Here is a 17177-nt window from a genome sequence, read left to right as displayed (position 1 = left end):
TTGTGTTGTTTTCGATTGGTTTTAAATGGTTTGAATAGTGGAAAACGAACCTAATTTATTTTGTTTACATTTGTCGGAAAATGGGTTAAACCCAAAACTCACGGGTTTAAACCCCAAACCCATGAACTTATGGGTTGAACCCAAGAAACTGAGAAACCGAACCCAATAGGTTCTAAAAACTAAAAACCGAAACTAGTGGGTTCAGATCAGTTTTGCCCCAAAACTAATCCATGATCACCCCTACAAATTAACAAGAAGTTAATTACTAATTAATAATGAGAAATTAATTTTTTATTTATTGATTCATCAAATAAATAACTAGAAATTAATTAAGAAGACTAATTATGCAATAATAACCAAAAGGTTTGTATAATGCTAATGTTACCATAGTTGATCAAATTTTAAATGCTAAGAAAGGCTATTGGGGTTGAGGCAAGACCAAAAGGAGTCTCCATGCAAGGAAAACCCTAATAAATTCATTCAGCCTCCTCTTCCTCTCCTCTCTCTATTTGATAGCACAAAAACACTCTATTAGTGTTGGTTTTGTTTTTGCTTCACCACCAAGGATAAAATGACTTGAAGGTCTTGCTTGTTTATAATCAAGGGGTGTCATTATATTAGAGAGATTTTACTTTGGATCCTTGATCTTATTGACATCATAAATGTATTCTTAACAAACCCCCTTGTAGATAGTTAGTTGTTATTTGTTGTTGAACAATGATCTATGGTTCAATCATAATGTTATGTCAAATTGCTTCCGTTGCTTATGTATTTCGATATATCGAAATTAACATCATGATCCAACATTATCCTAAGAAAATGTTGACTCAAGCAGCACGACACAATGTCGCTTTCTCCTTTTCATTTCTCTTGTTGTTTCTCGGTATTTTTAGAGCTCTTAAATCTGTGGTGGTTCGGTTTGTGTTTCGGAAACTTATTTAGGTTGTATATCAGGGACATATTCGAGTTGGAAATAATGCATAGGGGTGGGGTTTGGAAATGTTGCATTTGAGATAAATTATTTATGTGAATTGAACAAGTTGGTAAAACTAAGTTGAGGTGAATGGACGAGATGCACATAACGTAGTGATAAAAAGATGGTGATGAGTTATTTAGCATGAAGGGATCATCGAATCTTGGTGTTGTTAAAGTTGTGAAGCAATTTTTATTTGATGGTGGGGTGGTCTAGTTTGGTTCCATTTGTGAGAAATTGGTAGGGCTTAAGAGAGAAAGTTGGATGAAGTGTGAAATAGAAGTGGTAGATGTTTTGTATGTTGAAAAAAAGGATGATATATTAAACGGTATCGTTGGATGTTAAGGGCAGCATCGGTCACCACTCCACAAAGACATCACACACCATGGAAACGGTGCGCACGACAAGATAAATGGTTGTTCAACATGGACATCAAAACTTAGCCTTAAAAATACACTGTATAGTGAGAATTTATAACTTTCTAACACAAATAATGGTTTGCATTTTTAATCATATAGATGAACGAAGATATTTATCGGTTGTATTATTATTATTATTATTATATATTTATAAATATATCAATCGTATTATCAAATGTGGCAATTAGATAGATTAGAGGGTTTCTAGGTTAAAACGAATATATTTCAATAAATGTTAAGTCGGAATAAGTTGACTTGCAACTTATTTATGATTACAACTTATTTAATTAGAGAAAGTGATATTGATACTAAAAGATTGTATACGTTTTAGTACATTTTGATTATTTTCAAAAAAAAAAGGATTATGATTTAACCAATTAGATATAAAATAAAACTAAGATGTAAAAAACATAGACTACCAGCTTATTTATATAACAATACCAAACCTCATGGCCCATAAGAATGCGGTAAGGGCCTAAGGGGGGAGGTAAGATGATAGAAACTATTTCCAAAAAGGACAAGGCAAACAAAAATAAAATTAAAAGAAAAACGCAATAGAAAAAGACAAGAAGCCCGGAAATAAAATCTCCTGAAATAGAAAATGTTTCCATACCCAATAAGTAAACCACAAATGTTTCCAAGTGATACACATATCAAAACCTCATAGAGTTATTACAACCAAACCAATTCAAATTCTTCAAGTTTTCCTACCTCACAAGAGGCTTCCCAAAAGTCTAAATAGATCTCAAACAAATATTTAGGGCTCCATTCCATTCGCTACACGGTACAAGACTAGACACAACAGGATTTGACAACACTGTGCAAACTTTCTAGGACTATTTTCATGAACCTGTCCTGTCGGTCACATTTTTTTAGATGGGACAAAAGCTACAAATTTTGTCCCAATCCAATTCAAATCAAACACAGTACAACATGTTTGTTATGTTACGTCTTGTCATGTCATGTACTGCGTAGCAAACAAAAATATAACCTAATAAACTTCAACATGCCACTGCTTATTCTTCTTCAACTTGGAAAGCTTATCTTCCCACTTCTCCCCTCTTCCTTCCGCAACTCTCTTAAGAGTGTCTTGAATCCCGGGCATCATTCCTTTAAGCCCACAAAAATAAATATGAGCCCCTTCATCCAACAACTTAAACACCTCATCGCTATATTCTTCGATTTTATCTTGAACATACATTTTTCCTCCATTTCTATTCTTTTCCTCTCGGCTAAGAGCTATATCGTATCGGAAGTTACCAGGGTTATCTTCTAGATACTTCCGGAACTCTTCATCATAAAGTAGAGCATCCTTATTGGCTACCCCAAGGAACAGCCAAGCCAGACCCGTGAATTTTGGTTTAGGGATTGATTCCATGAACATTCGCCGCAGGTAGCCACGGTATGGGGCCACCCCCGTCCCCGTCGCGATCATGATGTGAGTCGCCTTCGGGTTCTCTTCCGGTAAAAGCATGATTTTTCCCGATGGACCTGTCAATTGTGAAAGCGGTTGTTTTAGGTTAATTGATGCTGTAATAGAAAAAATGGAAATATGATGTTGTAATAAACAAATAGATAAAAGTATGTTGCTATTTCTAGGATTTGATCATACTTATATTCATTATTTGTTATAGCATCTTACTTTCATTTTTTCGTGTTATAGCATTGTGCATTGAAAATTCTCTACTGAACTATAACAATGTCATCCATATACAAAGCAATTTTCACTGCTACAACTGAGTAGATTTTTCAAAGTATAATGTCCTAATAAGAAAAAAAATTGAAGGTACAAAACTATAATTAGGTAGATTTTTCATAGTGCAATGCTTGAATAAGAACAAAAAAGTAACAAAAAGAAGTGAAAGTAAGGTGCTGCAAACACAATAATGAAAGTATGTTACCAATCTTTTGTATTTAGGATGAACAAAGTGATGGAATAAGCAACATAATCGAATAAATCATTGTTGGGATCAATCTCATGCATCATCTTCTCCGCAATGTTTTCTGTAATAAAGAAGATGGTAACATGGATTGATCCCAACATAGTGGTATCAGAGCAGATGGTTGTGGGTTCAAAAGGGCTTGTTATGAACAAGTTAAATGTTGTATCTATGGATGATACTCTCCATAGTGGAGATCCGGATGAAAAGATTCTGGATAGCGATGATGATGTTGTGTGTGTGGGTTCTGTAATGGAACTGTGTTTAAAAAGAGATGATATCAGTCATGAGAAACACAAAACTCAGACCATAGAAGATGGAGAAATCAAATACAGAGTGATGAATGTTGATGATTATGCGGTTTTAAATCCAGATGAAAGGGTTTTGCAACAAAACCGAATGAAGAAAATGATGACTTTGAGGATTTTGTGATGAATCCTAATAAATATGGTAATGTGTTCCCTTTTACTAACCATGGTAGAGGACAAGATGGTACTTTTGGGTTGGTTCAAAAATCAAAAGAAGTTGTTGGGAAAGATTATGAGTGTGGTTGATAATCCTCCAAATGAGAAGAAAAGAACTAAAAGGGACACGTTTGTTGTTGATTTGAGTCATACCACAAGCACCGGAGATGAAGGTGAGAAATTGAGACATGGGAGCCGAAAGAAAAGAAGTGTAGATAGAATTGTCGAAGTTCCTAAAATTCAAGAACATGTGAATATTCATGTTAAAAAGGAGAAAGAAGAAGATGAGTTTGAGGAAAAAGATGTTGAAATGAAGGATGAAGGAATGTTTGAAATACCAAAAATACCCTCAGAGGAAGTACCAATAACAGGAGAAACAAAAAGAATGTGTAGAAGAAGAACTGAAGTGGTGGATAGAGTATGGTTAGTGGATGATCATCGACAACAATGGCTTTCTTCTCGGAGAGTACAACCGACTGGATGAAAATCTTTATACCACAATTACATAATCAAGTCTAGATTACGAGGGAGGGGGAGTGTGAAGGGTAATCTAGACATTTGATAGTTGTTGGTTTTAACAGTTATGTTCTGTTGCAGTTATGTTAGTTAGCTAGTTTTTGTTACATTTATGTTAGTAAGTTATTAGAAATTGGTTATAGAAGGTAGTTAATTTCTAAATAGTTACAACCGTATGCGAAGTGTTGCAATGATTCATGTCTATATATATGTAATCTATGTGTACTGAATTTTTGTGGAATCAATAAAATGGTGTGTTTGTTCCCAACATAGTGGTATCTATGTTGGGATCAATCTCATACATCATCTTCTTCACTATGTTTTCTGTAATAAAGAAGATGGTAACAAGGAGTTATCACCAAAAACAAACACACCATTTTATTGATTCTATAGAAATTCAATACAAATAGATTACATAATATAGACATGAACTATTGCACCACTTCACATGCGGTTGCAACTATTCAGAAATTAACTACCTTTTATAACTAACTTCTAATAACTTACTAAGATAACTGTAACAGAAACTAACTAACTAAGATAACTGTAACAGAACATAATTGTCAAAACCAGCAACTATCAAATGTCTAGATTACCCTTCAACAATCATTACATTTAATCATCATGTTCGGTTGATCATTAGGAATAAAATATATTGTTGTGTAAATTTTTTTTTTAATACAGAAATATAATGCATGGTTTTAATTGTACTCAATACATTATTTAATCAACAAAATGGAAGGAATCACATTCCATTCCTTAAGGCAAAACAAACAGTTTTTTCATTCCAACAGGATGAACCATTCCACTCTTTCTTTGATTCCATCATACCAAACGTAACCTCAAAAATAGATTGAAGAATGCATATAGAAAGTTATAGATTGATACCTGTAATTTTAACTTTGTCTCCGGGCTTTGAATCACAAAGGAAGTTACTGCATACACCATTCTTTGAAGGATCTTCTTTTCCTGTTTCAGGATCATAATAGACAGCTCGTCGAACACACAAACTAGCTGTCTTTCCATCAAATGAATCACCATATCTTGTCGATGCAATTGAATAAAGTCTTACATTATGAGGTGCCCCAGGTTTCTTCGGGTTCTCACCCTGTTCAAACACAAAAATTAATACCCAAAAAGCCTCTTAAAATGACATAGATGAAGAAACTATTCTTTATTCAAAGGGCGTGGGACTGTTTTTGTGGAAAGAATTGGAATTGAAGTACATTCTTTGTTAAAATGTTGTTTGGTATGCAAATGTGTCAAAATATTTGGATCATTTATATGGTAAATGACGAAATTGCCCTTCTGTCATCGACTTAACGCGGACATGACTTAATCCAGTAAGCAACATATTTTTTTTACTTAATAGCAAAAAAAGGACTTAATAGAGAAAGTCGGGGAAATGAGTCTTTCCCTATTAAGTCCTAACATTTCACAAATTTCCCCTCATTAATTTTTTCCTTTCATTTTCCCCAAGTGTGCCTTCTTTTCTTAAATACTTTTTAAACATCATTTCTTCATGGATAAATGATGCTTAAAAGATATTTGAGAAAATAACGGCACATTTGGAGAAATGGAAGAAAAAGATAAATAAAGGCAAATTTATAAAAAAATAAGACTTAACGGGGAAAGCCTCATTTCTATTAGTACTTTCTCTATTAACTCGTTCTTTTGGTATTAAGTCAAAAAAAAACACTCATTACCCATATATAGCTCACCAGATTAAGTCCCGTATTATTAAGCCCATTAAGTCAAAAAGAAACAACACCCAAGAGCACAGTTCAATAACTTAATAATAATTAATAAGTAAAGATTCGACTTACTGGAGGAATTACACCATAACTTTGTCCCTCCCAATAGGGAACATTACCACCATGATCAATCACAATATGACAAGTCTCTCCAGGAGCTTTTGGGCCAACAACTCTTTCAACAGAGACAATGGTTGCTGTATATGGCTCCTTGGGTTTGTATGTGTTCAGGGGAGGTTCTTTTGCATCTTCAAGATGCAAAGGTGAAACCGAAACCTTAGCACTTCCAACTGCTTGTGGAGATGACATAGAAATCACAGACTGATATCTTGGTGTTTTTTTTGTTTTTAGCTCCAAGGGTGAAAAAGACATCCATGGCTTATCAGTATAACTAATCTTCTTGCTCTGCAATCATATCAAGTGCATATTCGATATCAAAGAAAAGGTTTATTAATTTACAGATTATATTGAATTTCAGTAAGACTATTAACCTATGATGAAACATATTTTCATAGAATAGGAACTTAGAAAATATTTGCATGTCTCATTAGTTCAGCTAAACAGGTGTATAGATATAGATGGCCAACTATGTCTATGCGTTTTAAGAGAAAGAACTCTGGACATAAGAGAATATTGGTGTAACAATCGCACCTTGAAAATTGATTTGTGAAGTGAGGAATCACTGTTAAGATGGGAAGTGACTGAGCCCTAAAGATTACACAACAAAAAAAAATGCACATTATAATCATAAATAACAAGATCAGCAGAAGAATTCAACAAATAATCGAGCTCCTAGATGCGCCTTACCTGAAATACAACGCCACATTGTGCAGCAGTCATGATTGAATCGAGAAACCCGTCTACACAATTGTATGCATACAATTAGGTAACATATATACGTGTTTTTGCGTACATGCATCGATCCAAAACCCTAAATTATCTCCTATTTTCTAATGTTCACAACAATGTTTAAGTTGATAAGCAGATTCGGATTTCATGTCATTTTCCTAGTACTACAAGTTCAAAAATGAAATGAAATATAACAATCTGAGTTGTCACAATACGGACTAATAGAACTGTGGCCTGTGGGACTTTGAAAACCGGACGATGATTACGAAGTTAATCTAATAGAGTTCATGGTTCGGAAATCAATTAAAAGGCATACGAAATCATGATAATCAAGTGAGATGTTTATAAGAAAAACCTGAAACGGGCGTGAAAGTTCAAAATTTCGCAAACTTTGCGCTTTCGACTGAAATCTATCGAGCAGAGGTGATTGATTTAACTTATAGAGGCATGCTGGGGTGATGGCTGATGAGCTGATCGATGAGAGAGAGAGAGAGAGGCAATGGACCCTTATGACTTATGAGCGCAAGAGAGGACAAGAGATGCTGCGATGGACTCTTGGAGCGCAGGAGAGGACAACAGATGCTGGTGGTATGTCAATACCACCGCCCATTCGTTAAAAAAAATGTTCAACGGGAATTCATAAAAAAGACACAAAAACAAAAACCGGAAATCTTCACAATAGTCTTAAATTTTTTGGGTGAGTTACGAATTAGTCTTAATATTATATTTTTTACAAAATGGTCTTGAAAACCGGTAAATACTTGCATTCTGGTCTTTTTTTCCGGGGGAAAATGACTTAGGAGGGTAACTACCTCTTATTCGTGTTCACATATTGGCAACTATTTTTTTTGTACATAAGAAAGCAACTAACTTGTTTTAACTGTTTAAATTACACCAATATTACCGGCTAATACATGTTTTAACCGGTAACTCAAAGGGAAAATGACTTAGGAGGGTAACTACCTCTTATCCGTGTTCACATATTGGCAACTTCTTCTTTTTTGTACATAAGAAAGCAATTAATTTGTTTTAACTGTGTAACATCCCAAAAATCATGACCAAAAATTTCGTTTTTAATTTAATACTAAAACCATAATTGTCAAACCATTAATTTAATACTCCGGCATCGGGCCCCGCCCGGCATCAGGCCCTGCCTGGCATCGAGCCCTGCTCGGTATACAGATCTGTCTCGCTTAGGCCCCGCCTGTCTCCGGGCCCCGCCCGCTAAACACATACAATCATATAACATGATAACACATAAAGAAACATACTCTATTGTATCCCTCTCCTAAGAAACATACTCTGCTAATAATGAGATACGGAACCTCGTCCGTACTCAACTAGTGATGAGATACGGGACCTCGCCCGCACTCACCTCCCTACCAGGTACATACAAGTATCACACAGACAACAAGTATAATCTAACATGCAAACATTCCTCGGGCACCCGCCCGGCATCGGACCTTGGTCCGGAATAACATACTAGCATACAATGCCTAGGGCTAACCCCCGGGTCTTCCTACTCATAGACTACATGGGCTGGCATTGTGGCCTTAGACTCATTCACACAGTGAGGAGACTCACCTTGCACTGCTAAAGCCTGGTTGGAACTAGCTGAGTACGGACGAGGTTCTGTATCTCATTATTAGCAGAGTATGTTTCTTAGGACAGGGATACAGTAGAGTATGTTTCTTTATGTGTTATCATGTTATATGATTGTATGTGTTTAGCGGGCAGGGCCCGGAGACAGGCGGGGCCTGATGTCGGGCGGGGCCCGATGCCGGAGTATTAAATTAATGGTTTGACAATTATGGTTTTAGTATTAAATTAAAAACGAAATTTTTGGTCATGATTTTTGGGATGTCACACAGTTAAAACAAGTTAGTTGCTTTCTTATGTACAACAAAGAAGAAGTTGCCAATATGTGAACACGGATAAGAGGTAGTTACCCTTCTAAGTCATTTTCCCTTTGAGTTACCGGTTAAAACAGATATTAGCAGGTAATATTGGTGTAATTTAAACAGTTAAAACAAGTTAGTTGCTTTCTTATGTACAAAAAAGAAGTTGTCAATATGTGAACACAGATAAGAGGTAGTTACCCTCCTAAGTCATTTTCTCTTTTTTCCGGTGACCCTCTGTTTAACAGGTTACCATGTTGAGGTGGAGTCCATGTCATTAAATGATAGTTTCAAACTAATTGTTGAAAGTGGTGAGTAGGTTTTATAAACCCTAGTACACAAAGAAGGAAGAAACGGCGCCCTTATCTATTGAAAGCGGGAATGGTTCTCGAGCAAGAAGGGGTGCTTTAACAGCAAGATGTCGTTGTGAAGATCCTGTTGGGAAGTGGACATATTGGCGTACCAGAAGCCCTGGAAGGAGATTCATTGGTTTCCCCGATTAGGTTAGTCATTGTGACATTTTTGAATTTTAACCGACTTTAGGTTGAATTAGGTTTAACAATATGTAATGCATGATGAGGAGAAAGATTGCAAGTATTTTGCTTGGGTCAGTCCTCCATTGCCAAACCACTGATATAAAGACATGTTGATGGAATTTCACAACAATGGTAATTTAGGCTTCAATGATGAATTTGAAGATTATGTGGAACAACCTCTAGTAGAAGTAGTTTTAGGTGTCCTTATGCAAGGAGAAGGTGGATTTGTTTCTGGAAGTTGGAAGTTTGGTTTTTGTGTTTGTTTCTTAGTAGGTGTTTGGTAATGTTCAAGTAAATTGTGATGGAAATGACTAAGTTGTATTCTGTATCTTTTGGCAATTTATTCACTTGAAATATTATGGGTAATGTACATTGTATTGGCTTGAAGTAAATAATGACTTGAAAATGGCTTAAACAAATATGCATTGACTGAAGTAAATAATGACATGACCAAGTATTATGGGCAATGTATATTGACTTAATGAAAGCATGCATATTGACTAAAATCAAACCATGCAGAATAACCAAAAACTTCATGTTGACCAAAACCAACTTGATAGTTTCATTTTAATTACTTTTTTTTCCTAGTTTATTTTAGCATAGATCATCTCATTTTAGTTAGTCTATATGCATATTTCCTTTATTATTATTATTTTTTTCATCTTTAATCGGGTTCTTTCTAGTATTTGAATATGATTGCAGATTTTTAGAAGACTAACATGGAGCGGAGATGTTTGGGATTGCAGGATTCGAATGAGCATTGAGGACAATGAAGAATCATGGACTTGAGAAGATTAAAAGAAGATATGGGCTAGTTTGTAGGCATTTTATTGGCAATCAAAATGGGTTTGATCTTAAAAGAAGATGGAAAACAACATTTAAAATTGCAGAATTGATTGATCGATCGAGTATTCAGGGAGGATTTGGAAAAGACAAATTGGACTCAAATTGAATAAAACTTGAAGACTTGTGGGCTATAATCTAATGAAGAAGAATCGGATCAGTGGACTAAGCAGTGCAGGCCCACCAAATGGAAATGACTTATTCTCAGTCTGTTCACACGGCCCGCACAAGAATACCACGCGGCCCGTGTGAGTTCCTGCAAGGGTAATTTCGTGATTTTACTTTTGGCTTCTATTTGAGGAAGTTTGGTGAGATTCTTTTGGACCTTTTTGCACATCCGAAAATTGGGGATTTCTCTGGAGTTTTGAGAGCTTTTGGAGCACTTGAAGAACATCAAAAACACCATATTTTGCACTTGATTCTTTCTACATGGTATAGCATGTCGTTTCACCTTCTCTTTAACCTCTTCAACTAAATTAAAAGTTTGGAAAAGGTAAAAATGGCTCACTTATATTGTCCCCACTTTCCTGCCTAACAGTTTCAACATCATTAAAATTTCTTTGTTCTAACCAAACATCTCCTTTAACATTGTTATCTTTGGTTGACTCTAACTAAACATCATGTTTAATGGCATCAACCATAGTCTTTGTAACATTGGCTTTGTCTTGTTGTGTGGAACTACTATCAACCACACTTTGTGTCATGTCACTCTAAAAAAGTCTTCTTGAACATCTAGGTTGTTAGGGTGGTTGTGGCTTAATAACTTCCTCTATATGAACAATTGGTGGATTAGGGTACATCAAGTATTCAAAGCGGTTTTCCCATGTTCTATAAAAACATCTATGAGTTGGTGCCTCAACTAAATCGTGAACATCTTGGTCACTAACCAAGGCATACAGACTTATGTCTAAACTTGCTAAAGGCATTGGAATGTGGTAGAATAGGGCTTACCATCCTCAACATGATCAAAACATGTCATAAATATCATGAATAGAGAATTTATCAATGTCTAGTAGGTCAACAAAATTCAACTTACCGTTAACATATTATCTTCTAATGTACTTTTTAAACTCGCCACCATAATGTAGACGAATGGAGAAAATAATAGGATGTCTATATGCATTACAAAATGGTCAAGATGAGAGTTTTTTTCTAACTGAAATAAAATAATAATAATAATAATAATAATAATAATAAATTCTTATTGTATCTTTTTTGAACATCTATTTCCGCCATTGTTGCATGTATTCTCCAAGTAGCCATTGTGATCATTTGCTTTGGGGTTTAGACGGGTTAGGGTTTCTAAGTGTAATCGGATTAGAGAGAAGAGGGAGAAAGGGTAACCTTATAGAGAATGATGAAATAATCGCAATTAAGGAAGTCTTTTGGTTTCCTAAAAGTTGGTGGTAACAAAGAAAGCCCAAGGCCAGAGATCAACAAAACTAGGAAAACAAAAGATTCATAAAGATTTGTCATAAATAAGTGTTAAGCTGGACTTGGTGAGCTTGCAAATACATTGTTGTTTAGTTTTTGAACTTTATAAACAATTAAATTTGTAACTATTATTAAAAAAAACTGATTTATTATGATTACGAGTATTTAACTACAGAAAATTATATTAAAATTAAACTGTTTTAGTATATTTTGAACTATTTTTCAGATTTTATGATTTAACCGATTAGACGTAAAATTAAACTATGAGTTTACATAAATTGAAAGCACATGCACATACTATGTAGAAAATAAATAAGCAGGAATGTTCTGATGACTGATATAGATATCAAACCTCATAGAGTAATAACGTTACAACCAATTCAAATTCTTCAAGTTTTCCTGCCTCACAAGAGGCTTCCCAAAATTTTATCCCAATCCGATTCACAGTACAACAATTGTTATGTTCGATCTTATCCTGTCCATTAACAAACATAACCTAATAAACTTCAACATGCCATTGCTTATTCTTCTTCAACTTGGAAAGCTTATCTTCCCACTTCTCCCCTCTTCCTTCCGCAACTCTCTTAAGAGTGTCTTGAATCCCGGGCATCATTCCTTTAAGCCCACAAAAATAAATATGAGCCCCTTCATCCAACAACTTAAACACCTCATCGCTATATTCTTCGATTTTATCTTGAACATACATTTTTCCTCCATTTCTATTCTTTTCCTCTCGGCTAAGAGCTATATCGTATCGGAAGTTACCAGGGTTATCTTCTAGATACTTCCGGAACTCTTCATCATAAAGTAGAGCATCCTTATTGGCTACCCCAAGGAACAGCCAAGCCAGACCCGTGAATTTTGGTTTAGGGATTGATTCCATGAACATTCGCCGCAGGTAGCCACGGTATGGGGCCACCCCTGTGCCCGTCGCGATCATGATGTGGGTCGCCTTCGGGTTCTCTTCCGGTAAAAGCATGATTTTTCCCGATGGACCTGTCAATTGTCAGAATTGGTTTAATTCCATTCTTTCTGTGATACCATATCATACCAAATATTACCTCACTTTTTTATCTATTATAGATTGAAGAGTGCAGATAGAAAGCTGTAAATTGATATTAAGGAAGGACATTCACATACCTGTAATTTTAACTTTGTCTCCGGGCTTTGAATCACAAAGGAAGTTACTACAGACACCATTCTTTGAAGGATCTTCTTTTCCTGTCTCAGGATCATAATAGACAGCTCTTCGAACACACAAACTAGCTGTCTTTCCATCAAATGAATCACCATATCTTGTTGATGCAATTGAATAAAGACGCACATTATGAGGGGCCCCAGGTTTCTTTGGGTTCTCACCCTGTTCAAACACAAAAATCAATACGCGAAAAGCCTCTTAATATTACAAAAAGAAAGATCACAATCACAATTCATTAAAGATTCGACTTACTGGAGGAATTACACCATAACTTTGTCCCTCCCAATAGGGAACATTACCACCATGATCAATCACAATATGACAAGTCTCTCCAGGAGCTTTTGGGCCAACAACTCTTTCAACAGAGACAATGGTTGCTGTATATGGCTCCTTGGGTTTGTATGTGTTCAGGGGAGGTTCTTTTGCATCTTCAAGATGCAAAGGTGAAACCGAAACCTTAGCACTTCCAACTGCTTGTGGAGATGACATAGAAATCACAGACTGATATCTTGGTGTTTTCTTTGTTTTTAGCTCCAAGGGTGAAAAAGACATCCATGGCTTATCAGTATAGCTAATCTTCTTGCTCTGCAATGAACATGATATCAAAGAAAAGGTTTATTTATTTACAGCTTATCAACTAATCGATTATTCAGTACAAGGATGGAGAGGCAATCATAGAAGATGAAACATGTTTTCATAAGAATGGGAACTTTTAAGAGAAAGAAGAAATTGTGATTAAAACTCTGGATCAGAGAAAATTGGTGTAACAATCGCACCTTGAAAATTGATTTGTGAAGTGAGGTATCACTGTTAAGAGAAGCACTGACTGAGCCCTAAAGATTACACAACAAAAAAGTGCACATTATAATCATAAATAACAAGATCAACAGAAGAATTCAACAAATGATCGAGCTCATAGCTGGCGCCTTACCTGGAATACAACGCCACATTGTATAGCAGCCATGATTGGATCGAGTAACTCGTCTGCGCAATTGTATGCATATAATTAGATAACGTATAATCATAAATACTTGTTTTTTCGTACATGCATATTCGACAAAAACCCTAAAATTCTCTCCTATTTTCTACTGTTCACAACAATGTTTCAGTTGATAAGTAGCCTACCGATTCGGATTTCATGTCATTTTCATAGTACTAAAAGTTCGAAAAAGAAATGCAATCGAAGAATCTGACTTGTCACAATACGGAATAAACGAAGTGTGGGACTTCGAACTTTTAAGCACAATCAAAACCGGTCGATAATCACGAAGTTAACCTAATAAACAAAGGACATACGAAATCATGATAATCAAGTGAGATGTGTATAAGAAAAACCTGAAACGAGCGTGAAAGATCAAAAATCTGCAACTTCTGCACTTTCGACTTGAAATTAATCGATCAGAGGTGATTGATTAACTTATAGAGGCATGCTGGGGTGATGGTCTATTGGATCAAAGGGAGAGATGCGATGGACCCTTTGGAGCGCAGGAGAGGACAAGAGATGCTGGTGTATGTCACTATAATCTATTTTCTATCGAATCTTGTATACATAAATTAATAATATTTTTTACAAAAATTAAAGTATTATTATATATAATTAATAAAAAAATATTTTATCAACAGTTTGATAACAAAAAAATATAAATTTCTAGTCTATACATAAGTTATTAACACTATTAAAAATAGATGGTGGCTCTTCTCACTAGCGACTAGCCGTGTGACAAAACTTTAAAATATGAAGTGAATTATGATTGGTCCCACATGCATCCAATTGTATTTGGGTAATAATTGCAACAAAAGAATTTCAATTGACCCATAGAGTAAATTACATTTTTTTGTTCTTATGGTTTACATCTATGAATATAAATTTTAAAAAGTTTTATGTATATGCATGGTGTTTAATACCAAAGTCTCGTTTGATAGTTGTTGTCCAGGAAAATTATGTTTGGAAAAGTACTGTATTAAAAAGTTTTTTGACCGGAAAAGAAATCATATTGTTTTATTATACATCTGACTGATTATGTTGAATGATGAAAAATAATCATATTACATTGTTGTTCTAGCCTTTTTTTTATAGCCCAACGTGTGGTTCTTGACCCGGTTTATGTCGATAATGGTGGGATAGATGAATTTTTTTAAAATAAATTAGGATGATGGTGGTGTTGTCCAAAAAAAGAATTAATCCAATAAAAATGAATTAAAAAAGTTAACTAAAAGAAATTAATAATCTAATAAAATAATACTTATTAATATATAATAATCTAATAAAAAATAATTGATCCGAAATTAAAAAAATTATTTAAAAAAATTAATAATCTAATAAAATAAATTTTATTAACACATAAATATTATATACTAAGAATAATAGTTATTAATATATAATAATACATTAAAAAAATAATAATCCAATAAAAAATTAAAAAAATATATATATATTTTAAAAAACTTAATAATCCTAGAAAGAAAGAGACGAGGTTTGGGACACAATTGTCTTTCCGGCTCATTCAACCGAAAAGATATGGTTTTGGAGTTTTATGGGAAAGACATATCTTATCGGAAAATACCCATTTTTTGTGAAAATCAAACAGTCTTTCCGGTCCATTCAGCCAGAAAGATCTGTTTGGACCTGAAAAAATATCTATCAAACATGGCCTAACTCTATTGATTTGCTTGTGAAATTACCATTGTATCCTTCTTTTTAATTTCTTTTTGTTTCATTGACATTATATAATAATTTCAAGAACTATTTCTGTAAAAGTTGAAAATAAAACCATAAAAGGCTACCCTTTAGACCAATCACTTATCCATCATTCTCATGCTCTTAGCGTCTCCATCTCCAGAATTCAATCATCAACAATTCTCGCGTTAGCAACTCTTTGTCTTTGTCTATTTCGCCTCCTACAACTTTGATGACCACAGCTCCTATGCCATCCATAGTCGTTGGTTCCAACGTCTCCGCTCGTCGCCTTGGAGCTCACCTCTCTCTTTACTGCAACTATAGCCACGATGACGTCCTCCCCCTGTATCTTGTCTTGTTTTTGGTTTTGTACTTCCGACAAGTTTTTTGATTTTCCGAAGGAGGTAATAGGATGTTGAATTTACTAGTTTTCAGTAATATTTTCTATATTTGTTTTCAACAACATATGGGTAGTGGTGGTGGTGCAATGATGTAGTGGTGGCAGGTAATGATGGTTATAAGGTGATGTAGTGTTGGTGATTGGTAATGGTAATTGGTGGTGGTAATTGATGGTGGTAATTGATGATGGTGATGGTGGTTTGTAGTGACTAATGGTGGCCAGTGGTCGAGTGATTGTTGGTGGTGAGTAATGTTTGTTAGTGGTGGGGGTGATTGGTGATGATAACAGTCGATGGTTTAGTGGTGGGGTGGTTTGGAGCTGGATTTGGGTGGGGTAGATATGGTATTTTATGATTAGTATAAATACACTAAGAGAAAAAATAAAATGTAAAAATATAAAAATCAAGGGGAATCACACCATTTTACAAGCATTCAGTTGATCTTGTTAGACAACGTCTTAGGGGCCCATAGATTCACATATAACAAGAATGCATTTTTTTTCTTTATTCTTTGCACATTAAGTTACAAAACTAAAGTAGCCTAAACTCAATAGGGATTCTTCTGCAATCTAAAACACTCTGTACTCATTGAAAGCATAATCGAGCCAAACAGATATTATTTAGATCTTGTGTTCATCATTTTCATATCATTCTGATTCTATAATTCATACTCGATTACATAACAACTACAGATTAAATAATGGAGAATTATTTATAAGTTTGCTTACTGCCTTTTGTCAATTATTTATTCGTGTGTTTCGTTTTGCATGTTTTACTTCCCGAATAATATGATTATTCAAATTCCACAGTCAGTCGTACTTTTGGAAGTAAGTAGTGAATTAAGATTGTCATGAACTGGATTGTAGATTGTCTAAGGGAGTTAGACATAACAATAAAATTGATGCAATGTTCATGAGTACTTAGAAATAGATATTTAAGTATTGGATAAAACCACGCTCAGAGAATTACTTCATGGATTCTATCACGAGTAATTCTGAGACAGTAATATCTTATGATCTTGAAACGGAGATATATGAATTGTAATTTACAAGTCGGTTGTACATTGGTAATGCGTAAACGCATCATTAACTTGATCTTATAAAACGTATTGTCATGCATTATTTGATGAGTAAAGGATGCAAGCATATGAGTCAAAGTTTATTCGTTCCTTTTTCCCTAACGGGAAAAGTGATATCTTTGGGCCCCTTTGTGATTTAGTGTTGACTTATAGTGCTAGGCCCAACCAGGACTAAATTGATGTGTTTAATTAGAAGTCAT

At 34.7% G+C, this 17177-nt stretch overlaps 2 protein-coding genes across 2 annotated transcripts; both read right to left on the bottom strand.

Moving 5' to 3' along the window:
* Positions 1-1968: 1968 nt before the first annotated feature.
* On the bottom strand, positions 1969-7534 carry LOC145115111 (ferredoxin--NADP reductase, root-type isozyme, chloroplastic-like). Its single transcript, XM_079051287.1, has 6 exons — positions 7271-7534; positions 6874-6926; positions 6718-6774; positions 6139-6471; positions 5201-5420; positions 1969-2883 (listed from the first exon to the last, which is right to left on the bottom strand). The coding sequence occupies exons 2-6, from the start codon at positions 6904-6906 to the stop codon at positions 2384-2386; spliced, it is 1143 nt and encodes a 380-aa protein (XP_078907413.1). The 5' UTR covers positions 6907-6926; positions 7271-7534; the 3' UTR covers positions 1969-2383.
* Positions 7535-11939: 4405 nt separating this feature from the next.
* LOC145115336 (ferredoxin--NADP reductase, root-type isozyme, chloroplastic-like) lies at positions 11940-14299 on the bottom strand. The gene is made up of 6 exons (XM_079051610.1): positions 14160-14299; positions 13756-13808; positions 13601-13657; positions 13077-13409; positions 12767-12986; positions 11940-12622 (listed from the first exon to the last, which is right to left on the bottom strand). The coding sequence occupies exons 2-6, from the start codon at positions 13786-13788 to the stop codon at positions 12123-12125; spliced, it is 1143 nt and encodes a 380-aa protein (XP_078907736.1). The 5' UTR covers positions 13789-13808; positions 14160-14299; the 3' UTR covers positions 11940-12122.
* Positions 14300-17177: the final 2878 nt, after the last annotated feature.

This window comes from Lactuca virosa, chromosome 5, assembly GCF_052849685.1.
Source record: "Lactuca virosa cultivar CGN04683 chromosome 5, Lactuca_virosa_CGN04683_v6, whole genome shotgun sequence".
Classification (NCBI taxonomy): domain Eukaryota; kingdom Viridiplantae; phylum Streptophyta; class Magnoliopsida; order Asterales; family Asteraceae; genus Lactuca; species Lactuca virosa.
This window is presented reverse-complemented; position numbering and strand designations above follow the sequence as displayed.